We start from the raw sequence: 27,587 nt of genomic DNA, 5'->3' as shown, positions 1-27,587 counted from the left end.
TATTCGCTGTAAAAAATTGAATATTCGGTGTAAAAATTTGAATATTCCCTGTAAAAAATTGAACATTCGCCATAAAATCGACTCTTCGGTTCGACTCAGACCTTAGCACTCAACAGCCCGGCGCCACCGAGCAAAACGGTTATAAAATTTGAAATTATGTTAAGTGAAAGCAGTTAGCATCTGTTAAATGGCAGCTGCTGTTAAGGGCACGGTCTGGCAATACGTTTTCCACTTCCAGTGGCGCCATCTAGAGTTAATTGAGCAGGGCTGCCACAGGTGAAATTTTTTTTTTTACGTCAGCCCTGGTTGCCTGCTGGTAGATTACGCGACCGTGTTAATATCTGGTTTTCTATAATTCTTCAATAAAATTGTATGCGACACCAGACATGCATAAGGTCCTGAGACAAATATCCCAGCTGAGGCTGCATTCGAAACCGCTGCTAGAGCCTAGCTCTGGCAACGCCATACAATCCCTTGCTGTCGTTCCTGCAGTTCATCATCCCATGCTGACGGGAGGCCAAGTTTCAGTCAGCGCTAGTCGAGATCTGCACACAGCTGCCGGATCTGGTGGGCTTTGTGCCAAATGGAATAAAAACAACCACGGGCCACGCAAATGGCTGGAATACAACAAAACAGTTCATCCACCTCAGCAAAATGATGAAGAGCCGCGCAAGGCTGTGAGTATTGTGCTAATACATTCTCCCCATTCCATCTAATGGCATCTTATCTTATTGGTTTGTCTAGTATGTCTGTCACATGCGGAGTAATATCAAATACAGTCCAGACAAGATGTGGTACATTGCTGCCTTCGTTCGAGGCATGAGTGTGGATGAGGCCTTAAAACAGCTCAATTTTGTTCTCAAAAAGGGAGCCACAGATGTCAGAGAAACCATACTGGAGGCCCAAGAAATGGCTGTGCACAATCATAATGTGGAATATAAAAGCAATTTGTGGATAGGTAAATGGACATAAATCACTGACCCACAATTTAGTTGCACTGATTCTCTAACTTATCTGTTCTAGCCGAATCGTTTGTGGGCAAGGGACGCGTGTTTAAGGGCATGCGACGACATGCCCGCGGTCGTTACGGTCATGTGGAGTACAAGCATTGCCATTACTTTGTCCGCCTGGAGGAGGGTGAACCGCCAGTGCATTATTACCAGGAGCCCCAAACACCGCAACAGCAATATGACCAATGGATGGAACAGATGCGCAGTCGAAAAATTATCAATTCGTTGTAGGAATCCTCTTCTTCCCAATCCCAATCCCGATGCCAATCCTCATCCTCCCTCCTCTATCATTTACAAACTTTTGTGTTACAATATGGAAACTTGTTTAATAAATTACCAAATCAAAAAAGAATATGGAAATTTATTTTACAAATCTTCCAAAGTCTCTTGTAGCAGCTGCTCTACGCTTAGTTTTTGAGCCACCTTCTCCATTGCCCCAGTTTCACGTTGACGAATTGCCTCCTCGGTGTCCTTGTCCAGTTGAGGTAGAGCTGAGAGTTTAGACAGTTGGGAATGTTTACTTTGACCACAATCTCGACGACGTTTGCGAGGATTTTTCGATTTCTTTTTGGTGGGTGTCATGGTCTGCTCTGAGGTTGGCTTCGCCGCTTCCTCTTTGTGATCTCTTATCAAATGTTTGGCCAGATTTTGGGCACTGCTAAAGCAACGCTTACAATCCACTGCCTGACACTCGAAACGTCGACCTGTATGGACGGCCAATTGATGCTGGCGGAGATTACGTTCATAGCTATACGAGCGCGAACAATTGGGCTCGGGACATGAAAAGGATTTGGCAGCACCCTCGCTATGCTTGACATCACGATGACGCTTTAGATCGCTGGGCTTTTCGTAGGACTGTTCGCAGTCCTGGCATTTGTGCTTCCGACGACCGTGCAAAGTGTCCCGGCAATGCTTTATGTAGATAGTCCACTTATCGAACTCCATTTTGCAGCCGGACTCGGGACAGGTGTAGAGTTTACATGTTTTGTGATGGCTTTCCTGTTGCCACTGTTGATAGAATCCGCGCTGACATTTCGCACACCGGAACGGATAGTCTTGTGTATGGTCACGAATCTCGTGACGCTTGAGTTTCAATTTCTGTGAGAATTTCTTGGGGCAATGGGGGCAGGGATATTCGCGTGGGCACTCGTGATTATCCCGCACATGTCGCAGCATATTGGATGAAGATGTAAACAGTTTGTCGCACTCGACTACCGAGCATTTGATGGTCTTGGCTGCCGGCTCGATTCGTTCATGAGTGCTACGCAAGTGCCGCTTTAAATGGGTGACTATGGAGTAGACCTTGTCGCAGCCCTCATACGAGCAGGCATGTCGTTTCTATGTCCATCAGAAAGAGAAAATAAAACCGTTTTGGTTCATTCATAATATATTGAATTGCTCTACAGTTTACTTACAATTCCGGTGTGATGATATTCATGGCGATCCAATTGATCCAAACGTCTGAAACTTTCCGAACAGCCGCTAATACTGCATGTGTACTTGCTGTCACCCACACTAAGGCGGCGCTCTTGGCGTGATTTGAACTCCCCTAGCACCTGCTCCAAGTCACTGTCACTCGTTAATTCTGCTGTAGGCGGCATATTTATTTAAAAAAAACTGAAAGCCATCAACAACAAAATCGTGGTGCCTTTATCACAACAAAAAAAGAAATCGATAACAAAATGGTTTGCCAACACTGGCGGATTATGTCAGACAAACCACCAGTGTTGCCGTTTTTTCGCCGCAAAAAAAAAGCCAAAAACACTAGCCTACCACATTATGTAATTAAAAATCGATATGTTAGATTTGCTACACAAAAATATTTAAATTTTCTTAGATATTTTCAGTGATTTTTTGATATGCATGGGAAACAGCATTTTTTGATGGCATATTTATTATGATGTAAGATGGCTAGAAATGAAGAGGATGGCATCACAGGTGGTCAGTGTTGTATAAGCAGTGGTAGTGGCTGCTATCGATAGTATCGATATTACCATCGATTATTATGCCAGCACTAGCACTGGTTGAGATTCAGAAAAAAACGAAGGAAAAAATTAATAAGTAAAGCTGACAATAAATTCAAGACCAACTTCGAGGCCAGGAGCAGCAGCAGCAGAAGGAGGAGGATCTGGGTGTAGCAATAGAAATAGTGAGTACTACATCCAGTCAGGTGGTTTCTAAATCCAAAAGAACCAAAAGCCCATGGCCAGAAGGCAACAGCAACATTGGTAGCAGCAGCAACAGCAACAACAACAACAACAATACAAAAGCCGTCAACTCAATTGGCCTCCCCACTTACTTGCTCCGCGCCGCCGACACCCTTTCATCAACATTTGTATGTTTATATGGCAAGGGGGGGTTGGTGGCAACAGCAAAGTTTAAACGGAAGCAGAGGAAGTTGAATCATCGTGCGGAACTTGTTTTTGTTTCTTATTGTTGTTGTTGTATTGTTTGCGGCCAAGCATAATAAAACATAAAACACAGTACACATAAAAGAATCGAAGCAAAAGCAACGCAGCGCAACGCAAAGTCCAAAGGCAACAACAAAATCAACTGCGACAACGACGACCGCGACAATCTAAATTGGGATTCCATTAAACACACACGCACACTCACACACACACTGAAAAGGAAATAACTATGTAGCTTAATATTTATTAATTTGATTCCAAGTTTATCAAATCGAAGGCGTGGCTTGGAGCAGCGATAGGAGTTCGAAAAGACCCGCAAAACGACGACGACGATAATGTAAACAAAGATTTGTGTATTATTATTTGCGCGCAGAGCTGAACAGAGATTCCCCATCCCGTTTCCATCTCTCCGTCTAAAAACCCAGTAATTTAAACTACAGTGAACATTTGTAGGCAGTAAACAATAGTCTCCTGCGACAGATCAAAAATAATTGATTGATCAAAATCTCTATTTGAAACTTCTCCATTAGAATCAGCTGATAGTATATATGATTTGGAAGTTCCAAGTTTATTTTAAACACACTTATCTTAGTCTAGAGTTACTGTAGACATTTCTCCCCACATTTGCCCTTATTGATTATTGCATAATTATCTTATCTCTTGGAAGGTGTCTTCTGTCTTCTGCTGTTGGCACATAAGTCATAGATACTAGCATATATATATATATACGTATCCACATACATTCATTCAATTGATGGTCTTTGTTAATTTTTAGTTCCCCCAAATTGGGGCCCCAGCTGAAGAAGAAGAAGAAGACGAAGTAGAAGAGACATCGACGTCAATCGACGATGGAGGAGAAACGTATTGCCGACTATTTTGTGGTAGCTGGCATGCCCGAGCAACCACAATTGCTGCAAGATAATATCTTCAATGATTCGGGTAGATTGAGGGCAGCAAATACAATCGAACCGATCACAGATATTGGTGTATTTTATCCATTGCTCGGTGAAGAGATACCAGAGGGTTATGAGCTACTCGAATATACACCAACTGGTTTGCCAGCAAATCTTAATCATGGCTCGGTGAGAACAACCGAATGTTATATATATTTTCGACGTGGTAAAGATCGACCACCATTGGTGGATATAGGTAAGTGGGATATAAATTACCATTAATATACAATTGTAATCGAACTCCAATTTGTTCTGTGGTATACTTCAGGTGTCCTCTATGATGGCCATGAACGTATCATGTCCGATGCGGAAATTGTGGCCGAAACTCCGGGTGGTCGGGTGGCCAATGTGAATAATTCATCGGCCAAAACATTTCTCACATATCGTCGAGCACGGGCCGATATGCCCTGCAATGAGTTGGTGGTCACCGAACTCTGTGTCATTGTCCAGAGCAAGGGGGAACGTGCACCACATGCCTTTTGCCTCATCTACAAGACCCTCAATAAGGGCTATATGGGTAGTGATGTGTATTTGTGTTATAAAAAGTCCATGTACCGTCCCAAGCATATTAGCTATAAGCCGGAGATCTTGCTACGATATCCCACAATCGATCACAATGATTTCCCATTGAATTTATGCCCAAGTGTGCCGCTCTTTTGCCTGCCCATGGGTGCCTCATTAGAGGCCTGGCCACATGTGAATGGCACAGAGAAACGGAAACCGATCAGTCCAGTCTTTAGTACTTTTGTCCTGACCGTCAGTGATGGTACCTATAAGGTATACGGTTCGGCATTGACCTTCTATGAGGATTATGAGTGAGTTTCAATTGAATTGAATTGCTTTAATTGATTGATTGATCTAATCTAATTTGTTCTTGTTGTCCATAGTGAGTCAAACTTGTCGACGGACCAGCGTGAAATATTGGGCTGGGATGAGGAATTTGCTAGCCAGCATTCTCTGCATATGATCAAGGCTATTTGCTTGCTATCGCATCATCCATTTGGCGATACCTTCGATAAATGGCTTAAATATTTGCATGTAAATATTTCGAAATTTCATAAAGTTTTCTTTTCGCTAAGCGATTGCTTTGTTTGTTTTTCTAGCGCATGGTTTTGTACGGCGTAAATATACCCATTCCGGTTGAACGTTATATAACCCAACTGTTGGATGAGGTGCCATTTCCGGCACCCAGCATTCATCTACAGCTATCGAGCGAACCAAAGGATCGAATATTGTTAACCCAACCGGAAGATTCACCATTGCCACGAAGTGGTGCTGGTTTCTATATGCTTCTACAAAATCTCGGCACGGATAACTGTTTGCATGTCCTATTATTGGCGCTGACCGAACAGAAAATACTCATCCATTCGTTGAGGTGAGAGTTTGTATCAATTTCAAGTATGAAATGGTTTTGTATATAGTTTGTTTATTCATTTAGACCGGCAACATTGACTGCTGTGGCCGAGGCCATTGTTTCCCTGCTATTTCCCTTTAAATGGCAATGTCCTTATATACCATTATGTCCTTTGGGTTTGGCTGAAGTGTTGCATGCTCCATTGCCATATCTAATTGGTGTGGATTCACGTTTCTTTGACCTATACGAACCGCCCACAGATGTCACCTGCATCGATTTGGATACGAATAACATAAGCGTGAGTTGATGGATTAACATTATGATTATGTAAATTCTAATTAATCCCCTTGAACTCTCCTCCTCTCTCTCTCTCTCTCTCTCTCTCTCTGTAGCTATGCGAATCGCAGAGGCATTTAACCCCTAAACTATTGCCCAAGCGAGCTGCTCGATTGTTGCGTCAGACGCTAACAGAATTGGAAATTGTCAAACCAATCACTCATGATTCAACCAATAGTCTTGATCGTGATATACGCAAACGGAAACGTGAGGTGAGAGGTGAAAGAAAACTAAAACTAATTAGAAATTAATTAAATATTTCAATTGATTTCTAGTTGGTGTTGGAGCAACACATTCAAGAAGCATTTCTACTCTTCATGGCATCGATATTGCGTGGATATCGCGACTATTTGGTACCCATATCGAAGGCACCTTCAGTGGGTGCCACAGATCCGAATGCCTTATTCCAGCACAAGGCTTTTCTGAGATCACGTGATAAGGTGAGAGTTGACTCCCATTGAAGTAATTGGTTTATACTCATTTAATCTCCCTTTGCAGTCGCATCAGAAATTCTTTGATCTGCTGATGAAGACACAAATGTTTATACGTTTCATTGAGGAACGCTCCTTCGTCTCGGATGGCGATCATGGCTTAAGTTTCTTTGACGAATGCGCCGAGAAAGTGGGCAGTTATGATGAGACGCCGGCTCAATTGCATTTGGTTGATTGGGACATGGGCCAGAGTAGCGAACGTACCAAATATATATTTCCACCGGACAGTGTCTCGCCAGCAGCAGCAGCAACTGGCAATGGGAATGGGAATGGGAACGGTGTCTGTGCCTACAATTATACGAATTTCACCCTACAACCGGAACTGTTGCAGAGCAATCGAAAGACAGCATTATCCAAGTTTCTGCAACTCCAATTGAATGCCTCGCTATCGCCGGGCTCACCCATAGCACGGCGTACCAAGCATGAGATTAAGTTGTCACAGAAAATGGCCAGTCGTTGCCAACAGCATCCGGAGGCATGGTCGAAATATTTATTGGCCACCTGTTATTCCCTGTACTTTCTTATTTTGCCCTCGATGGTATTGGATACGCGACATGCCGGCAAGGAGCACGACATTCTGCGCTCTGCCTACGATGTCCTGGTGCGGGCAAGCAAATTGAAGATCACATGTGATGAGTTCTGCTATCGCATCATGATGCAACTCTGTGGCATCCACAATCTGCCCGTGTTGGCCGTTCGCCTGCACTATCTGATGAAGCGTTCTGGTGTCCAGCCGAATGCCCTGACCTATGGCTTCTACAATCGATGTGTTTTGGAATCGCAATGGCCCAGCGATAGCACCACTCTCAGCCAAATACGATGGAATCGCATCAAAAATGTGGTAATGGGTGCTGCCCAGTTCCGCAGGGCTGGCAAGCGGCGACGTGCAGCCGCTGCCCAGTCCAATAAGGTGGGCAGCAAATCGTTGAGTGCTTCACAGGATCAGAATCTAAGTACGCTGGAAACTGTCGATGGGCAATCGCATAGCAGTCTCGCCTCATCCACTGGCGAGGGAGGCGGCGGAGCTGGTGGATCCGGAGGCGGTGGTGGACATGGCCTCTTGGATTTCGCCTCATTCGATAGATTGCGCAATAAACTGGGAAGTATTGTACGGCAAACGGTTACAGGGACTGGAGGCAGTGACTCACCTACTTTACCCACCGAGGCGGATGTGGTTAATAGCGCTGCTGGTTTGCTTATACCAGGCGAATCAAGTGCTCCACATACCCCAATTTATGGTGGCGATGCCGAGCTAATAAATAAGGCGTTGCAACAACAACAGCCCAGGAAGCAAGGCATCATGAGCATTGGTGGCGATGATGATGACGAAGACGATGACGTCGACGTCGACGACGAAGAAGAAGACGACGATGATGATGATGAGAAACCGACAAATGTCGTTGGCCTGGTAAAGTCCAAAGGCTACCATGCTGATGACGATGATGATGATGAAGCAGAAGAGGATGAGTTGCCACAGCCAGAACTGGATGAGGACGAGGATCAGTTGGATGAACATGTGGCCGCTCAGAGAGCACGACAACGTGTCCAAAGTCCAACTAAGTAAGTTAGGCCAGCCAATCACATTCGGTTACAATCAATCATTGTCCCTTCTCTCTTTCTCCTTTCAGAATCTCGCCACGTACTCCGGTTACGCAAAACGATCCACTGGGTGCACTCAATGAGGAGGAGATTGCCACTCCCACTCAACAGACAGCAGAGAATAGCAATGCCAATTCATCCAATGCATCCACCTTGATCAATAGCGCACTTTATAGTGATAAGCCGATTCTCTTTCGTGGCCAACGCAGCGCCACCTTTGATGAGTCAACGCAAATTGGAAAGAGTATGCACCGTTCGGAGACGATGCCGGTGGCCAGTAGCGGTGTCACGCATAGTCTGGCCAATATTGGCTCCTCATTGAAATTCACTTTCGGGTAATTAGATGTGCATTCCCCCACGCCCACGCCCAACCAACCCCCGACTATTCCCCTTTTCTCCATCACAAACAACAACAGTCAACAACTTGGCTTGATTTGCTGTTTCCTTTGCCCTTCTCCCTTACACCCTACGATCCATACATTTAATTTTCACCCTTCCTACTATCCATTCATCTGCACACATACACACACACACACACACAGAGGACACTGCAATTTCTTAATTTATCATTTTATTTTATTTACTGCCATACTTTCTATTTGTATCTCTCTCTCTCGCTCTTTGTCTCACCTGCTATCTCTCACTCTTTCTCTCTCTCCCTTTCTCTGTCTGTCTCGGCTCGTCTGTTATCCTGAATCCATTTTAATAATTTGTTGGTCCATTTTTTGTTTGTTGTTTTTGTATTCCGTTTTGATATTTTTTGTTTTTAATTCCATATATATCTTTATATATACATATATACCTATACATATGGTGTCTATATATAAATATATATCGTAGACGTTATTCACCCGCACGATTGTCCCTTAAGAAAGACTTGAAATTGCCCGCCAATATAATAGAAAATATATCGAGCATAAGGTAAGTGTAATAATTATTGCCTATAAAAACCAAATTAATAAAACACACACACACACACACACACAACACAAACACACAACACAAACCCACACACATACAAGTGATGATACAAAATTCTTAAGGCTTAAGCTTCATTTCATATTACATTTTTAATTATAGTAACTAAATGATATAGAATGATTATTGAATTGATACTTTATTATTTTGAAATTTCGTTAATGAATATAAGGAATTGATATTACACTAGACTATATAGTCTATATATATATATGTATATTTATAAAGTTCCTTGTATTAACTATGTGAGGGGAGACGCGTTCCATAGCTAATGCTTTGCGCTTGGATCTGTGCTCCGTTTTGATCCACTAGGTTGACAGGATTCCTTATATATTAGACTGACATAAATTGATTCTTCTCTCTATTAGCTGTTAGATAACAATGTACATATATCATATATTAGATAAAAATCATCAAATGTATAAACCATAATATCTGTTGAGTAACTTAATTAATTACTTTAACAGAATTACTTTTTACCCCATAAAAGTAAAAAGTTCCAAAGCTATTTTGTAATACATGATGTTATAGAATTATAGCTTACTTTTCAAGTGTGTCTTGTAACCCGAAACGAACTTATTTACTTCAAGCTCGACTGAATTGAACGAAAATTGGTAACAATCAAAATCAAATGAATGAGATAAAATAAAAGTACTCAAATTTGACAAAATGTCACAAAGGTGGGAAGCTCAAGTAATTAATTAAACGGGCCCTTAGATTAAAGCTTCGACATTTTCTATGTAGGGGAGAGTGAGGCTAATCGGCGCATTTTTTTTTAACCCTTCATATATCCTGATCGGATGCTCGCATCCTCTCATATGAGCACTTAAATGAAAGGTTAATTCATTGTCGAACTATTGTTCAAAGATACGATTCGATATAATTTACCGTTACAAAGCTATAGCGGTTTTTTCGTACATACCCCAAATTGGCGTTGTCAAAAATAGCGGGGCAATGTGGCGCATCGTTGTTTTACAAGTTTTTTATATTAAAAAAATCGATTAAAAAAAAAAAAAAACTAAATATTAAATATGTATATAATATTAAACTAAATATATTAATATTAAAAAACTTGTTTTATAAAAAAACTTTTTTTCACCAAAAATGTTGATTGGTTTAGACTTTTAATTATAATTGTTCATTTCATCGTTTGTCCATTAGCTACCATTAGCTATATGATATAGTATTCTGATCCGTCTGATTCTGGCAAATGTACTGTTTTTGTCAATAATTAGTTTATATATCGGACTTTTATTCAAATATAGCTATTATTTTAAAACGCCATTTTTAAATTTCTACTAGTGCGCCACTTTGCCCCACCCTTAGTTTTAGCATTTTAAACTTAATATTTTAAAAACGTGTGAATTAAAAAAAAAAACGAAGTGCACAGCATAAGTTAATACATGTCGGAACCTATTTTAGTTAACATCTATCAAAATTAAAAATTTATTCAATGTTTTTAAAACCAAAAAAAAAACTGTAAATATTTTAAGTACCCCAATTCTAATCATTGATTTATTCGATTTCCTTTACCAAAAGTTGATAAAAATTTATTCAAATGATAACATATTCAAATAGTATTCGAATAACTGAATTGTTTATATTCAAATATCAGTACTTCTGAACGAGTTCAACTTTGAAACTATTCATTCACTTTAGTAAATTGTTTTGGCTTTCCAAGATTGATCCTCAAATAGGTTGTAGTTGTTCTATTGATATTATGTAGATTTAGTCTGAGGATCAAAAAATAAACACAAACTCACACACACACACACACTTATACACACTCACACACACAAATGTTTAAACTCCTGTTGGTGGCGGGCAAATTCAAGGTTTGATACAAGCCAATATTACCAAATTTTTTAACTTCAAAAAATCAAAGAAAGTAAAAAAAAAAACTCACAAAATAACAACAACTGATCGATCTTTCACTTGGCCATTCCATCCAAGCACTAATGCACGCAACACCATCACGGTCCATAATCCTAAATATTTGTTTAATTTATTGGTAATTCGATTAAATAATAATTCCATACGATTTCCATATTTTTTCCCATTTCCCTTATTTCAGTCCTAGTTTGACGGGCAAAAAATCGAATGAACTAATTCAGGGAAGCCTGAGTAGCATAAAATATGCGGCCAATTCATTGAGGGGAAAATTTGATGAGATAAAGGGAGCCATATCATCGGCAAATTCGCCGGTTAAAACGAATAATGGACACCATCAGCATCCGCATTCGCATCATCATCACCATCATCATCATCATCATCATCATCAGCAGCACGATCAGGAGGAGCACGATGCGGGCACTGGCATTGGCTATGAAGAGGGCAAACTGAGACGGGTTTCCAGTGATCTAGATCCCTGGGGACGCCTAAGCGAATCACGTAAATCCAGCTATAACAATCTGGTGCCTCTGGGCGAGAATAGTTCGACAGGTGCCTTACATATGCATGCGTTTCCTGCGTTGCCGGATAATCTGTACAGTTTCACAGTCGATGTAAGTTAATCGAGACTCTTCCTCCTCCGCCCAAATGATAATGATATTCTTTGTTTGCAGTGCGCTAGCGAGCGAACTGAGGATTGCGATGTCCTCATTCAATTGACAACCTGCTCGCAATGTCACAATTGCTCAGTCCTTGTCTATGACGAGGAGATCATGAGCGGTTGGACAGCTGAAGATTCCAATCTGAATACAACATGTCATGCCTGTAATAAGCTAACTGTGCCCTTCCTTAGTGTTCAGATAGCACGACAGGATGTTGGCCAAGACGATGCCGTCAGCGGTGGCGGTGCGGGTGGAGAAGGCGATGAGAAAGCCAGTCCAAAGTCCAGTCTTACGGTTCCGTATTTGAATCCATTGGTCTTGCGTAAAGAATTGGAGAATATCCTCACCCAAGAGGGCGACTTGGCATTGATAAAGCCCGAGTTCGTTGAGGAGCATCCGATCATCTATTGGAATCTATTATGGCTTATGGAGCGCATCGAAAGCAAAACTCATTTGCCGGAACTTTGTCTACCGACACCGGTAAGAAAATAGTCGCAGAGAAATGTTAAACAAAAGCAAAATTCCAATTCCAATTCGAAATTCATTTCAAATTTCAGATCGATGCTGAGGAAATTGATCCATTGACCAAGGTGAAAACCGTTCACATTCAATGCCTGTGGGATAATCTCAATTTGCATAGCGAGGCCAGTGGTCCGCCTATGTATATTCTGTACCGTGAGACACAGCCAACGAGCCCCCTGATTAAGGCTCTATTGACCGATCAGGCGCAGCTGAACAAGAAGTAAGCAGAATTTAGGTTTTCTGTAGGAAAATATATCTTATCATCTTCATCTCATCTTCTCTTCATTAGCGTCATTCAGCAAATTATATCGGCCATACGAATCTATGATCTGGCGACGCCATTGAAACGTTTGGCCAACGAACGACACAAATTGAAGAGCAACGGGGTGGAGCGTTCGCATTCCTTCTATCGGGATATACTCTTCTTGGCCCTAACGGCCATTGGGCGAACGAATGTCGATTTGGCCACATTCCATCGTGAATATGCGGCGGTGTTCGATAAGCTGACGGAACGTGAATGTAATATGTATTATCGTAATCAGGATTTGCCGCCATCGGCATCAACGATATTCTGTCGTGCCTATTTTCGGCCATTGTTGTTGCCCTGACGTTCCAGCGAACAGGACAAGGCAACTGAGAATGACGACCAAGTAAACAAGGAATGATGATGCAATGGAAATAATTATAAAAGACAAGAAACAGAAAGAAAAGGCGACCAAAAAAACAAATAACAAATTTGAGAAAAATTAACAACAAAACGCTTATCACATACATAAACAAACAAAACACATACACACACACACACACACATACCTAAATGAAAAATTTAACTTTGTAAATGACTTGAACTTACATCCTAAGTACTTAAATCAAATTTTCTGTGCTACTTTTGTTGCGTTCGCTTTCTCGCTCAAATTTTAAAACCACACTCACACATACATCTACACAGATAAACTCCAATTATATACAACGACTGGTTTCTGACAATACACCGACATACACATAAAAACACTATATATATATATATTATTCTCTATATTCGCAAGTTCGATTTATTCGCTTAGCAATTTGTTCATTTCATTATTTTACATTCTACACTAAATTCAACTTTGACCCTCGTCATATTTGCCTTATTATATATAATATAAACGCTACGTGCATGTGTCTATATATATCTTTATATATATATTATACATATACGATGAACTGGTATAATCAACATTGTAAGTTTTATCGCCTGCTCTGGCCCTCAATTGAACTCTCATTGTGGACTTTAGATAGCTAGTTGGTTATTTCAAAAATAACTTCAACTCTTATTTGCATTCAATTTTTTATTTTTGTTTTGTTTTGTTTTATGAGAGCGGCGATAATCTTGCAATTCATGTTTTTGGGGTGTTTTTTTTTTTGTTTTTTTTCTTTTGGGGGAATAGAATCTTACAATTAGTTAGCTTAGCGAACTTTCAAAGGTTAGACCAGAGTGTGTAGAAGAACGAAAAAGGGTTAATGGGGTACAATGATAATATGGATGGATGGATGGAGGGGGAAGGGGAGAAATCTGTTTTTAAGCGATTTGCAAATCAATCAATATTTCAAACACCAAGAAACAATTTTTTTAGACAGACTATAATAGGAGCAACAACAACGATTAAAACAGTAGATAATATACATATACATATATACAATTATCATAAAGAAATGATGCAAATTATTAAATATGACACAAAACCAAAAAAACAAAAAAAAAAAAAAACAGTTCACGTCCATGTTCACGTTTTTAAAAAGTCCACAACCCACAAAAACTATAGAAATTTAACTAACAAAAACACACTTGTGCAACAATATACAATATATACTTTTCAGCAATATTTGAATTTGCATTCCAATTTTTTAATTGGGAAATTCAAATAAAAAATTTAATTTTCGTTTTGTATTTTTCTCGTTCTGTCGTCATTGGGCATATTAACTAAATGTATATTTAATAATTTAATTATTTAAAAACAGAAAAGAAACAAAAAAAAATAAAAATAAAACAGAGAGCAAAAAATTTATAAAATATTAAAGAAAATAAAAACAAAACAAAGTTGTAAAAATAATTGCAAAATTGTTGTTTGAAAATTTTGGAAAAGAAAGGAAATTTCATGTAAGTAAACTGAGATGAAAGCGATTTTCTATCCTTAGGCTTTAATTCATTGGAAGTGAAATAATACATCCTAATATCATTATAGTAGGGACTCTTTTACTACTAGAAGTCTACCAAGAAGAGATTAAAGTAAGAATGTGGTAAGTTTTCCGATGGACTCAGCCCATTTAAAGGGTTTCAAGGTTAGTTTGCCTTTTGCGAAATACGATTCTAATTTACTTAGTGTTAAAATACAGTTAAATCTTTCCTGAAGCAAAGAGAAGTTAAATCCGAATTTAAAATAATGAAACAGCAAAAAAAGAAAATGTTGAATAAAACTCTTGATTTACTTGAAGCATGCTGAACTGCATTTAGCCCATTACTAATATCGACTTGCGCATATTGTTAAAATATATATTAATATTAATATGTTATACTATAGCTAAAGGTTAGATTATGAAATAGAGAAAAAAAAACCCGTGGTGTATATGTATGTATTTATAAATATGTATATAATCAATTTTATCTAAAAATTGTATAGTTCACTTAACAAAGAAGAATGGGAAAATTAAAAGGCTTTTGGCTCACACACACACACACATACATATATAAGTATAACAAACAGACTTACACAAAAAAAAAATTTGGGGGAATTTTGATATGTATGTATGTGTGTGTATATATCTATATATTGAGCCATATAAGTATATATAATTTAAATATTATATTCTAATCTCTAATCGGAGAGTTCAACAACATCGTCCCCTTGCTGCTGATCCTGATCGGACTTTTCCGTTTTGGCTGCCTTGGCATCACTCTGTCGTCTCAGATATCGACTGATGAGTGCATTTTTTGTTGGCCCATGAATTGGCTGATCCCTGGGCACAGACATTAGCAGAGGAGCACGTTTCTTTTGTGATCCTGCGGCTTTTGGGTTTGCCGTCTTCGGTGATGATTCTGCAGTTTCTTCCGACGCAGTGGCTGGCAGTGGCGGAAGAGGAGCAGCCGGCGGTGTCGACTCATCTTGCATAGAGATATCACGTATCGATGTGTCGGCGGCGCCTTGTTTGACTTTCGGAGTTAGGGCATAGCTCCATTCATTTTGCAGGGTCAAGGATTTCAGATCATATTTTTCAAGCATATCCTCGGGCACAACCCAGCAGAGGCGCTTCTTGGGTTTCTTCAGCTTTTTGGCGCTGGCACTATTATTGCCATTAGTGACCGGAGTTTCGGATGAATTGGTCAATTCAATTGGCTGCCAGGTGGCCAGTTCATCAAACTTTTCACGCAAAACACTCTTCGATGGCAACTGATATTGCTGGGCTGTGCCCGATTCATCCTGCAGAGGACCCTTGAGATACTCCAGAAATTCAGATATTAGAAATACTTTTGAATTGCGATTGCCGTGAATCAGTTTTATCAGCTGCTGGATGCGCGGCGTATCCAATTGCAAAATGCTCACTGGATTTGTTGGCTCTTCCTCGCGTTGTGGTTCGGGTGGCGGCTCAAGAGTGAGTGGTTCTAGCTGCCAGCAGCCATACATTTCGATGGTCTGGGCAAAACAGGCTGGATATAGCTGCGACATTTTACCATCCTCGTCCAGCCAGACAGGTCCGAGGAGACGGGGCTTAATCTTCTTTGTTTGCTTCTTCATTTCCTGGGCAAATTCCTGTTGCAGCACCTGCAACTTAGCCTTTTGGGCCTCTCGCGTATTGCCATCTTCCATTTCACCATCGTTTTGCAGCTCCTCATCGCTGAGATGACCATGCGGCACATACCATTCATTGTATTCCTCCTCAGATTCCTCTTCGGACTCCTTTTCTTTTTCATCTTCGCTGGCACTCAGAGATTCACCCGGTTCCTCCTCCTCCCACTCGCAATCCGAGTCGAGATCGTAATCAAAATGAATCTGAAGGATGAGCATACGATATTGAGATGTTTGATTCACAAATAATTCTTCGATTCTTACCTTATCCTGGGCCAAGGGGCGACGGGCGGAAATGGTCTTTGTGGTTTTGCGCCATGTACCATAATAGGGCGGACGACGATTATCGGCAAAGTGTAAATATTTGGCTCTCATTCGAGGCAGTTGCTTGGATTGATCCTCCACAATGGGCATCATGCCGGCTCCAGTATCCAAATCATCTGTGGGAAAGTAAAAATTATTAAATGATAGATGGGATGGAAATACTATTTGTCGTACCTATGATCTGGACATCATCATATTCCTCCTCATCTTTGGTACGTCTTTCCAAGCGGGCATCACGCTGGGACTTAAGAGGCTTGTGCTTGCCCAGACTTAGTTCACTGAGATAAAGCTGGGCTTTCGACGGACGCTTAGAGCGTCCAATGGTTATTTCATCTTCATCCTCGTCCGCATCGTCATCCCGACGAAAGAGTCCATCCAATTGTTTCCTTTGGGGTGAATCCATATTGGCTCTTGTCACGGGTGCCATTACCATGTCGTCCTTCACCTGGAAGGGTCGAAAGGCTAGTGACTGTTGGCTACTGCTGCCGCCAATTTGGTGGCCATTACTGTCACAGCTATTCTGCTCGGCCTCGGGATAGTTGGTGCCGCCTTCTGCATTGGGTATTTGCTTTTGGACAAAGAATTTGGTGAAAGATTCGGCAGCTCGCTTCTTCTTTTGTTCGGCCTCCTCTTTCTCTTGCTCTTTGCGACGACGATCTTCGTCCTTTTTGCGTTGGATCTCTTCCTTGGCCTCATTACGTTTGCGTTTCTCCTCGTTCTTGGTGTCCATCTCGGCCTGGCGTTTCCGTTCCCTCTCTTCGCGTTCCTTGCGGCGTTGTTCCTCTTTCTCATCTCGTTCCTTGCGTCGCTGTTCCTCTTTCTGGTCACGTTCCATTTTCTTTTGCTGTTCCCGTTGCTCCTTTTCCTCCTGCTTGAGTCGTCGCTCTTCCTGCAGCTTTTGCTCCTTCTCCTCCCGTGCCTTGCGTCGTTGCTCGAGTAGACGCTGCTGTTTGGGTGTAAGATTGTCCTGTTTCTTGGATTCACTACCAGCAGCAGCAGCAGCAGCAACAGTTGCAACTTGTGGAATGCTCTTCCGTGAGGGTTTCTCTTTTTCGGGTGTGTTTTTATTTACAGTCTCTGTGTCGTCAACATCCATGTCTTGATCTGTGTTGGACGGAAGGTTGGACTCACTCTCACTGCTGGACACAAGCTGAACATCCGATTCATCTACATCCTTGGGAGTCTCTTCCTTTGCGTTTTCGATGCTTTTACTTTCGGGCTGCTCTTTAGTTTTCTTCGGATCTTCGCTTTCCTTATTTCGTTTGTCCTGTATCGTTTCCTGGGCCTTTGTTGTTTCCGCGACTTTTTGCTTCTTCTGGGGATTTAATTCTTCAGCCAGATCTTCAATATCATCACTAGAGTCACTGGCTACCACTGCAGCGGCTTTGGTGACCGTTGGCTTGGCTTCCTCCTCTAGCATTTTTAGGGATTTACGACGCTTCGATCGTTTATTCAAAAGTGGCAACTTAATTTGTATTTTCTTTTGGGTTGGCTCCTTTTGCTTGGGTTTTTTAGTATCAGTTTCAGTCGCCAGATCGCTATCATCGTCGTCATCCAAGGCGATTACATCTTCGGCCATTGCTTCAGCTTCTGATTCCACTGTCTTGGCTTTTTTAGTGACAACTGCACCGACAGCCAGATTCTCTTTGCTGTTCGAGCGGCGCAACAGAGAATCTTCACTGCCGCTTGTGTTGCCATTTGCGGTGGCTTCATCTTCGTTATCCTCGGCGCCATAGGATAGTTTGCGCTTGCGCGGCTCTACAACATCTAAATCGATCACAGTCAATGATGATGCTGAAGTGGTGGATACACCATCTTCAGCGCTTGCTTTTCCAGTTCCAGTTCCCGGTGTTATCAGCTTAAAGGGCAGACGCGTCTGGACCAATTTCTTACCACCGCTGGACGTGGCCGAGCCTTTGCCCTCGGCTGATCTAGTTTTCTTTGCAGAATTGGCATCCTTGTTACCACCTGCCCCACGACCAGAATTTGGTGTCTTAATAATGCCAGCAGGCATTTCGTTTATAAACAATTAATTGTTTTGCTTTTTGGATAGCAATTAAAAGAGTTTTTCTTGAGGCAAATAAAGAAAAAACGCGGTGAAAAACAAAAGAGATGTGATTTCTATTGATAAATTGCCGCCAATAACCAAATGTTCGACCGCAATCGATCACGATTACCGGCCCGATTGGCATGCACAGAGTTGCCTTTAAATTGGCGCCACGGAGCACTGTGGCGCCATTCATTAAATGTAACGTCTATTTCAAATCCCATCATCTATACTACAAATATTCAAATAAATTTAGTTATTAGAGAAGGAGAACATATTCACATGCTGACCCTCTCAAAGCACATTTATGAGAAAAACCAATTACTCTATACAATTTAGTTATGGATAATATAAAATAGTTGAAATAATGATTAAAAACTTATCATAATTCCTTGCGTTTGTTTTTTTTTCGCACAAACTCCAAAGGGCAATTTTTTTCTTATTCTTTATGCCTTTACTTTTATTATTATCAGTGAGGAATTAAACTTTACTTTACTTAATCAAATTAAACAGACTACGAAATTTATTGCGCGCTAATTTAGAAATAAAAAGTCAGACTCAATTTTGGCAACAACTTACTTTCAAGTTTTATTAATGATATTCAGTTCCGTGGCAGCAATAAATTAGCTAAGTTAAAGATTTACAAAAGTTAAGGATTTTGAGAAATTTAAATAAAATTGTAATTTGTTATTGGTTCCAACTTTCTGTTTTTTGACAAATTTTTAGCCATTTTTGAATAGATATTTAAACTTCAATATGAGATCAAACCATTGAACTCTTGGGAAAAGGATTCCAACTTGATTTTTTCATATCACGATGAGTGAGCTCAAACGTCTAAAAGTATGCAACAATAACGTAGCTTTTCTCAGGACCTTCGAGACATTTTCCTAGCTTATTTTCCTTCACGTTGGGAGTGGTTCAACATTACTTTAGTTAAAGACATCCCTAAAATAATTGAAATATGAACATTTACATATCTGGTTCTTTGACCTTAAATTTGAATCTTATCTGGGTACGAAATTTAAACATTTGACTTTTATGGTCAGTACCATGAATTTTACAAAAGTATTGCATACTTATCGGGGACATGAAGAAATATCAAATATTTACATTATTCTTCCTCCTGATCCTTATCAGGACGAAAGTGGTGTGTAGCGGCTTATTTAAGTTAGGCGTTAGCTGATAAACAGTACTTTTTCGATAGTTCCCAATAGTTTTAATTGTTTTTATATGTCTTTCGAAAAAGTTATCTTTTCACGCAAAAGAAAAAATGCCAAAAAAAAAAAACTGCAAAGTATTGCAATAAATTCAAGACGCTTTAATTATGAGTATTTAAAAAATCGATGTCTTTATTGAAGGTAGAATTCATCCGATCTGCATTAGAACATCGAAAACAAAATTTTTGCCAAATCGTTTCGGCATTTGCATATCTCAAATTTAAGCCCTTAACTTTAATTCTATATTTTTTAGTGATTTCTACTGTTAATATATGATTCAGTAATTTTGGTAACATCACGATTTGGAGGTTTTAATGCAAGTCATTAGATCACGAAATGAAAATGAAGACCTAAAAATCGAAAATCAATCGGAAATTCACAGAAATCTGTATCAATTTTTTGAGTCCAGCGAATTGTAGAACCTCATCGTCGTTCTGAGATTCATATTTTTCCATTGAGAATTATGACATGATGTGTAGAAGATATCACAATTGATAAACTTTTCAAAAAAATTTACTTTAACTGTCAACGTTTTACAAACACGTTGTAAAAACAAAACAAAAAAGAAAGAGTAAGAAAAATTGTTTACTCAGTTTAATGTGGCATTTTTACTAATCCCGGATAAGTGGAAAACGCTTGCGGCCAAAATAACCCAACGCCCCGCTCCACCCACACACACGCATATTAACTCTCACCCTCGTCCTCCTTTGTGGCTGGTTGACATGGTGACCTGAGCCTGAGCCTGAGCTTGAGCTACAGCGTCAACTCAGCTGTTGCCTGAGGACAGGAATACATTCATTTAATTACAATTTGCCTCAATAGACTTGTCCGCACGAAGGGGTATGGTGGGTGGGGGGGTGGTGGGTGGTGTGAGTAAGAGCGGGGCATGGGTGAATAGATTGCTTATAGTTGGAATTGCAACCGATGCACAAGTGTATACATATAACTACAAATTTGCTTCTCCCTTCTTCTCGACTCCTTGTCCGACTGCTTGTTCCTCATGTAACCCATTTAACTTTTAGTAAAAATCTACAGGATCTCTAATATGAACATGTGTATCGACTGCCTCGACTCCTTGATACTTTCGTCCTCCTGCTGTGGTCGCTGCTGTGTCGTCTCCTGTTGTGGCTTTGGTTTGTGGTAAACGAGGGGGATGGGCCGATAGGGTACGGGGCGGACATGTGGCATATTATACACATTTAGATCCTGACTGGGATTTCAGTCATCGACTCCTTTTAATAATGATAATAATAATCATTTTGCGTTGATTCCCATTGGGACTGTGATTCCCCACAAAACTACAAACAGGGCGTAAAATGGAAATTCGGTCATGCATGTGAATGATGGCCATTGCAGGGGGTGGCGGTGGGATTGGTGGTGGTGGTGGTCTTGATGGCACTCGTGTACGGCAGTAGCAACATCGAGTAGAATATACGTACATAAATATATTTAGTCGAAGCTGTGTAATAGAAAATCTATTAGCGCACACAAAACCTGAGAATGGTGAAGGGAGTGGGGACTGAATGTGAATGGGCGTAAAGGGGTGGGGGCACATCCTTTTGATGATGACACGCAAAACAGAGGCAAAGGGAAAGGCAACGGCAAAGGCAAAAGCAAATGCTAAATCGCAAAACAATGCCAACTCACTGACTATGTTAGACAGTGTTCCAAGCTAACAAAAGTGTAGCAAAAGAAGGGCATACACCCGGAGGAGGTACCCTGAAATTAGAGACCTGTTGGCCTGGCGCGGCGTGGCGTGGCGTGAAGCGTGCATGACAAGACACTGACAGAACTGACAGACTGACAGACTGTCAGTCTCGTCGCGGTCGCCCTTTTACTCTCTTTTTCTCTCTGTATCTCACTCTTTCTCTCTCTTGTTTTTTACAAAGTTGTTACAAAAACTTGCACAGTGGTCTTAGCCCTTTGTTTTATGCAAATTATGGATCAATAAACTTTATTACAGTTATTTATAAAGGGATATGTTAAGGATCTACAAACTTTATTACAGTTATTTATAAAGGGACATATTCATTTTGGTCAGAAGTGTGCAACGCTCAGAAGGAAGCATACCCGACCAAATTGGTATACATATATCTTATCGATCAGCAGGACGAGACGAGAACATATGAACATGTCTGTCCGTCCGTCCGTCTGTCCATATATCTCAGATTCAACCGGATCAAATGGCTCCCTTACAAACGGCAAAGTTACGAACAGACTTAAATTATAAGCCGTTCATTCGCCATTAAACTTTTTTTTACTTTGATGACTGTAAAAAAAATCGCAAATCTAAAGGTTTTTCAATTTTTTAAGCAAAAATTGTTTTTAGCTTGTAATTTGTAAAATTTCCAAAGGATTTGAAAAAGTTATATCTCAATTATATTGGAATTTAGTAGGTATATTTTAATACGATCTAAAACCATTCGATATTTCATAAAATAAATTTCGATCCTGTTTTTGAAAAAAATCATGATGTATACATCATCTGAATCTGAATCTGATGTATACATCACGATTTCTTGCGAAAATTTCAAAAAAAAAAATTAGATTTTAATGCGGATTGTGGACATTACTCCAACTTCAAAATAGGGACATAAATTTTTCAAATACTCTAATAATTGACCAAATTAGAGCTTCTTGAAATTAAGAATGATTGGAAAACTTTGATCCTCATTGCTATACACTTACAAAAATTACTTCATAATTAGCATGATTTACATTCCCATTCAAAATTGCAAAATTTAAAAGCATTGAAAAAAGCTATCAATTTTGAAAATCTGTTCGAGTTTGGTTACAGATCAAGTTAAGTTAATAGTTTTTAAGAATTTGCTTAATTTATTAAGTTAATTTGATAAGTGAAATAACTTTTCGGTGATCAAAAATCTCTAAAAACCCAAGGGCGCGGGGCCCGTAGCATTTGCCAATCCTGTTATATGGCTAATCCGGCACTGAAATTATCTAAAAAAAGTAAAAAATATAGTGAAATGATATCACAATGAAATAAATTTATACTTTTTATGAGCCATAACGTCTTAACTTGCTTATACATAATTTGGAAATTCTAATCCCTAAAAATCCTCTAGTTTTTTAGGCTTACATTTCTTAATGTTTGTTTACTAATTGATTTTGTTCGACCACTGTGCATGGTGCCTTATCAATCGCAGTCGGAGTCACAGTCACAGTCACAGTCACAGTAACAGTCACAGTCACAGTAACAATTGCAGTGAGAGTGGATGGGAAGTACCCCAAGTAAATGTTGTTGAGTATTGTATTTAAGTAATTGGAGGGTAAAATGTGTTTCCAATTTGTTGGTTGTTGTACCTATGCTAGTAACATTTCTTTTTTTTTTGTTTCTTTTGATACTTCTTCTTCATGTTGTTGTTGTTGTTGTTACTTACTGGCTGAACAACAGCAACAACCTACACAAGATTGAAAAAAGTATTGAATTACATTTAGACAACATTTGGTTGAATAGCTTTTGGGTGGATAGATAGATGGATGGGTCGGGCGGGGAGGCAGGCAGTCGGTCGGTCGGTTGACGGGTGCTGCGGTTTGAGTTTCCTTTTGTCGTTTTGTGGAGGTGGTTGGATGGGTGGGTGGGTCGTTCGGTCGGAGGTTTTAGGTTTGAGTTTGGGTTTTTGGACGATTATGGGCCTGGGCTTTGGGTATATTTTGTGGCTTCCATGGTGTCTAGAACATTGTTGTTGCCACTGCCACTGGCAGTGCGGCTGCTGTCGTTGAATCGTCGTGAAGGCGTTTGAACTGAAACTGGGAGCCAGAGCGGCATTCCCGCAGGAATCACTGTGAAAATTCATTAGTTGCCCATTTTGATGGTACTTTATTTCATCATAATGGCGCACGGATGCATGCATTTAGTTTAACCCCCCCACCCGGACGCACTATCTCCATCTCCATATCCACACATATCATACTTTTCTCTGTCCCTGTTTTCTAATGCCCTTTGATGCATCGAACCAAACAGACACGCATTAAAATTGTAACAGGCCCAGGAACAGGAAAAAAAGAAAAAGAAAATGAAAATGAAAAAGGGAAGTCGTCTCGATAGCTCGCTCAGGTACAACATTGACACACTTGCCCTAACTTGTCAGTTGGAAATGAGGAAAAAACACAAAAAAAAGACGACGAAGAAACGAAACGACGCAACGACGTCCTTTACACAATGAAACTTTTGTTTGGCCCTTCCGGACTCTGCATAGACACACACACACATACATTCATATATGCCATTTCCCACACTTTTTACTCATGATGCTAGTGATTTGATTTTTTTTCTCTTTCTTTACTTATTCTCTCACTTTTCGTTGGGATTTCCCAACCTGTCGATCGGTTGAAGGTAACCATAAATAGCTGTCAAACTCAATTCCGTTTTTCCTCTCCTCCTCCTCCTCCGCCCTTCGTTTTTCTCATGCCACTTTCCCCCCCACTTCCCCTTACAGTTACTCTCGTTTGATTTGATTTTCTCTTTCTGTTTTTTCCTCAATTCATTTTATTCTGTAAGCTTCCCATTGCAACAAATTAGCTTGATTCGGGATTGATATTTTTTTTTTCTTTTTTTTTTTGGAAACAAATTTTGTGTAACCATGAGCTGACATTTTTTTGGTGTCTTTTTTCTTTTTTACCTCGCCCTTGGTATATGTATAGCTTCCGATCTAAAAACTTTACTAGTCATGCACACAAATTATTGAACAATTGAAAGAAAGAGAGAGAGAAGAGGGTGAGGTGGAGGAGCACCTAAAATAAGTATAGCAAACGGTAAAGGAAAAGAGAAAAATTATTAGTTAAAAAATTTGATAATAATTAATGAAAATATTGAACAAATTAGTTTATTATATATGTATATAGTTAAATTCGATTAGGATATCGTTATATATATGTATATACATATATGAGACATTCACTTTTCGTTCTTTAATTCTGGTTCTTTTTTTCTGATTTTAGTGAACAGTTTTAATGTGTAAATTTATAGTTTTGAGTTGGTAATTCTATTGGAATACTTGGTCGAAATTAGAAATTGGTAGTTAACAAATTGTAGGCATCTCTTAAGCCCTTTGAAAAGTTAAGGGTCTAGTAAAAAGAGGAAAAACTGTACACCACAATGTCTTTCAAATTAGCTCCAAAATCCAATTTGGAGTCATATTGAAATGCTGAAATTTGTATCCACCTTCTTTTGGGTTTTTGGCGTAATTTTACAGTAGCGGATCTACGGGAGGTGAAATAGGGTAAACTTGCCCCCCCCCCCAAACCTCCAAGTCGGATAGACCATCAGAGTTTGTTTAAAAAATTTTACTTGTTTAAACAAATTTTCGACTTTGATTTTTTATTTTTTTATTTATTATAGTAGAAAATAAAACTGAAATATTTCTAGACAATGGATTTCTGAATAAACTGTTGAATTGAATGCAAATTAAGAGAACAAATGACTGTGGAAAACTGAAATAAACAAACACATAAGATCCGAAAGCTTGGAAACTCTCCTTAAGAAAAATAAATAATGACCGCAGAGGAATTTACAATTTCCGTTTATTTTTTTCAAGTCATGGACGGATCCAGGGAGTCCTGCGATTCTGAACATCCACCGAATTCAAGGATTTTGGTGAGGAGGCACCCGCTTTAGATGTGGTTAACGACTATTTCAGAAAGAGCACTTAAACCATGTATCCAGAGACCACGGTTATCTTTTTCCATCTTATTAAGTTTAAAAAAATGTTTTTCCTTTCCTTCGGCCCACAACTTCCTGGTAAGTCATCATAGTTGTCGTACTGGCAAAATGCCTTTATTGTAAAATTACTAAAAATTATTGAGCCGAAAATCTTGGTTTTTGATTGGACGCTTCCCTAAAATATTTTATAAATCCGTCCAGTGAATCTTATCGATAACTTGTGGGGTCAACTATAGAATTAGGCGGGAACAGAAAAAAGTGACAACAATTGATAATTAAGGGAGTGCGTCAAAGAAGATTTTGATAGAGTCCTGCCAAACTTTGATTAAGAATATCCCCAACCGGATGGTAAAAAAATGGTGGATACATTGAATATTTATCACATAATGAAACAAAAATAGATTTTCAGTGATTTGAAAAGCAAAAAAAATTAAATATAACTTATTGAATTGAAGTGTACCTATTATTTGCATCAAACACAAAATTTTGCAATTTCATTTTTTTTGCTGTAACTTTTAAATAAAATAATTTTTTTTTTTCCAAATTAATGTACAGTGAAACCTCGATATAACGAACTTCGTTATAACGAAAAACCCAATATAACGAATTTTTTGTTAAGTCCCTTGAAAGGACTAAGGTTTTACATTTCAGTACCTATAGCGAATCAATAGATATAACGAATAATTTTGCGATCCCCCTCAGATTCGTTATATCGAGGTTTCACTGTATTTTTGTAAACAAATGTTTAATAATGAAAGCGGCATTTACATTTTGGTGATCAAGGCAATAGAAAAAAAGTTGTGCTAATCTAAAGTCAATAAAGTTCAATTTTAAGGGGTGTACCTATTATTTTTATCATGAGTGTAGAGAGATTGTTTTTATTTTTATATGGGTTGTTATGTATGGAATCACTTGAATTTTCAGTCTTGTTTATAACCATCCTTTAACTTTGATTAATTTTTTATAATTTTCATCTCTGTTAATATTGACAGATCTAAGGACAAGGTTTAAGATGATCGTGATTTGAATCTGCTTCGAAGCAATTATGTATTTTTGGTTTCTTTTTTCTCAATAATCTATAACAATTTCATTGATTTTATTCCATAAATTAAAATTCGCATCGAAATGCACTTCCCTATGCCATAATTTAACAAACAAGAAAAAAGGAAAAGAGAAATGTCCATTACTCCATATCCACTTTCAATTCCATTCTCACTTTTATCCTTTGTCGGCATTTCAAGACAACGAAGACAGCGGCGTCTTTCAAAACAAAAATTTCTCGCTCTATAAAAACAGAAGATTGAAATGCGTAACGAAAACTGTTTTGATTTCTATTTGAAATTTTTGTAAAAGTAATACCAAAATATGCAGACAATTGCATTGAAGGGCAATTGCAATTGGCCCTATGCATGAAATTAATATACACAAGAGAGCGATCTGACAGAGAGAGAGCGAGAGAGAGAGAGAGAGAGAGAACAATAATGAGGATAAGAACGAGAACAGGGTATAGGGGATGGGAAAAAAAAGGCCACAGGAAGTCAAAGTGTCAGGGTCGGGGGATTGAAAACTACAAAACGATCGATGGAACAAGGCGGAAACGCGGCTAATTTGCGCCTATGTCTACTATTCCTACAGATCCTACTACTCCTCTTCCTCCTCCTCCTGTTTCGGCTATTTCTGCTTCTGGTCTTGGTCCTGTTACTGAGCGTGCCTGCCCCTATCCTGCCCTTGCCTCCTGTTCCGATTGCTCAGCTTGCGAAATTATTAATTTACGAGCTGTCAACAGTTATTGTTTGACAGCCTTGTGTTTACACATCCACATCCCCAGATGTATGGTTGGATGGTTGGACGGTTGGATGACTGCTTGGTTAATACCTTTGACAAATTTGCTGATAGATGTATGTGTGTGTGTTTGTGTAGGTACCAATGACCCACCCCCATTCATTGCCCCATTCATCAGGTAATAGCAATTATTCTCGATTAGCCAATATCATGATTTCTCTCTCCTTCCCTCTCTGGCGCATTTGATGTGGGTTTGTTCTACGCAATTAACAAGATGACTTGGTAGCTTTTTTCTCTCTTCGTCGTCTTCTTTTTCTTGTTGTGCTGCTGCTGATTTTGCTTCTTAAATTATTAGAGGCTTCGTCACTCGATTTCGTATCATTAGAGAGCGCTAATTAAATCAAGTCTCGGAAGTTTCATATTTTTGTCTCTTCCATCTAAAATTTCAACTGCGTCATTGTTTGGACAATGGCTGAGCAATTAGCCCTGGCCTGATGATGCGTTAAG

At 39.4% G+C, this 27,587-nt stretch overlaps 4 protein-coding genes across 5 annotated transcripts; 2 read left to right on the top strand and 2 right to left on the bottom strand.

Annotated features, from left to right (window-relative positions):
• Nucleotides 1–277: 277 nt before the first annotated feature.
• LOC6653128 (39S ribosomal protein L22, mitochondrial) lies at nt 278–1,362 on the top strand. Its single transcript, XM_002075463.4, has 3 exons — nt 278–677; nt 745–958; nt 1,024–1,362. Exons 1-3 carry the CDS (start codon nt 387–389, stop codon nt 1,239–1,241), a joined length of 723 nt encoding a protein of 240 aa, XP_002075499.1. The 5' UTR covers nt 278–386; the 3' UTR covers nt 1,242–1,362.
• Nucleotides 1,344–2,664, bottom strand: LOC6653127 (zinc finger protein 628). The gene is made up of 2 exons (XM_002075462.4): nt 2,426–2,664; nt 1,344–2,348 (listed from the first exon to the last, which is right to left on the bottom strand). Exons 1-2 carry the CDS (start codon nt 2,609–2,611, stop codon nt 1,377–1,379), a joined length of 1,158 nt encoding a protein of 385 aa, XP_002075498.1. The 5' UTR covers nt 2,612–2,664; the 3' UTR covers nt 1,344–1,376.
• A 341-nt stretch (nt 2,665–3,005) lies between these two features.
• On the top strand, nt 3,006–13,360 carry LOC6653126 (DENN domain-containing protein Crag). 2 transcript variants are annotated; one of them, XM_002075461.4, is made up of 15 exons: nt 3,006–3,159; nt 4,197–4,570; nt 4,643–5,189; nt 5,262–5,412; nt 5,478–5,749; nt 5,813–6,026; nt 6,121–6,276; nt 6,340–6,504; nt 6,563–8,115; nt 8,184–8,489; nt 8,995–9,075; nt 11,207–11,636; nt 11,697–12,164; nt 12,242–12,426; nt 12,496–13,360. In XM_002075461.4, the coding sequence occupies exons 2-15, from the start codon at nt 4,270–4,272 to the stop codon at nt 12,812–12,814; spliced, it is 5,148 nt and encodes a 1,715-aa protein (XP_002075497.2). In that variant the 5' UTR covers nt 3,006–3,159; nt 4,197–4,269; the 3' UTR covers nt 12,815–13,360. The 2 variants fall into 2 exon arrangements, with proteins under 2 accessions (XP_002075497.2, XP_046867522.1); XM_047011566.1 differs by lacking the exon at nt 8,995–9,075.
• A 1,293-nt stretch (nt 13,361–14,653) lies between these two features.
• Nucleotides 14,654–18,476, bottom strand: LOC6653125 (chromatin assembly factor 1 subunit A-B). Its single transcript, XM_002075460.4, has 3 exons — nt 16,529–18,476; nt 16,295–16,470; nt 14,654–16,234 (listed from the first exon to the last, which is right to left on the bottom strand). Exons 1-3 carry the CDS (start codon nt 18,366–18,368, stop codon nt 15,062–15,064), a joined length of 3,189 nt encoding a protein of 1,062 aa, XP_002075496.3. The 5' UTR covers nt 18,369–18,476; the 3' UTR covers nt 14,654–15,061.
• Between the last annotated feature and the right edge of the window lie 9,111 nt (nt 18,477–27,587).

The sequence above is a fragment of the Drosophila willistoni genome (genome assembly GCF_018902025.1).
Source record: "Drosophila willistoni isolate 14030-0811.24 chromosome XL unlocalized genomic scaffold, UCI_dwil_1.1 Seg142, whole genome shotgun sequence".
In the NCBI taxonomy this organism is placed as follows: Eukaryota; Metazoa; Arthropoda; class Insecta; order Diptera; family Drosophilidae; genus Drosophila; species Drosophila willistoni.
This window is presented reverse-complemented; position numbering and strand designations above follow the sequence as displayed.

Excerpts from the sequence above, each read along its gene's own strand:
- LOC6653128 (XM_002075463.4), top strand. The coding sequence starts at position 387 with ATGCATAAGGTCCTGAGACAAATATCCCAGCTGAGGCTGCATTCGAAA. Across the intron at positions 678-744 it reads ATGAAGAGCCGCGCAAGGCT|TATGTCTGTCACATGCGGAG; the intron begins GTGAGTATTGTG and ends TGGTTTGTCTAG. Across the intron at positions 959-1,023 it reads TAAAAGCAATTTGTGGATAG|CCGAATCGTTTGTGGGCAAG; the intron begins GTAAATGGACAT and ends TATCTGTTCTAG.
- LOC6653127 (XM_002075462.4), bottom strand. The coding sequence starts at position 2,611 with ATGCCGCCTACAGCAGAATTAACGAGTGACAGTGACTTGGAGCAGGTG. Across the intron at positions 2,349-2,425 it reads AATATCATCACACCGGAATT|AAACGACATGCCTGCTCGTA; the intron begins GTAAGTAAACTG and ends TGATGGACATAG.
- LOC6653126 (XM_002075461.4), top strand. The coding sequence starts at position 4,270 with ATGGAGGAGAAACGTATTGCCGACTATTTTGTGGTAGCTGGCATGCCC. Across the intron at positions 9,076-11,206 it reads GAAAATATATCGAGCATAAG|TCCTAGTTTGACGGGCAAAA; the intron begins GTAAGTGTAATA and ends CCCTTATTTCAG. Across the intron at positions 12,427-12,495 it reads CAGGCGCAGCTGAACAAGAA|CGTCATTCAGCAAATTATAT; the intron begins GTAAGCAGAATT and ends TCTCTTCATTAG.
- LOC6653125 (XM_002075460.4), bottom strand. The coding sequence starts at position 18,368 with ATGCCTGCTGGCATTATTAAGACACCAAATTCTGGTCGTGGGGCAGGT. Across the intron at positions 16,471-16,528 it reads TGATGATGTCCAGATCATAG|ATGATTTGGATACTGGAGCC; the intron begins GTACGACAAATA and ends ACTTTCCCACAG. Across the intron at positions 16,235-16,294 it reads GCCCCTTGGCCCAGGATAAG|ATTCATTTTGATTACGATCT; the intron begins GTAAGAATCGAA and ends CTCATCCTTCAG.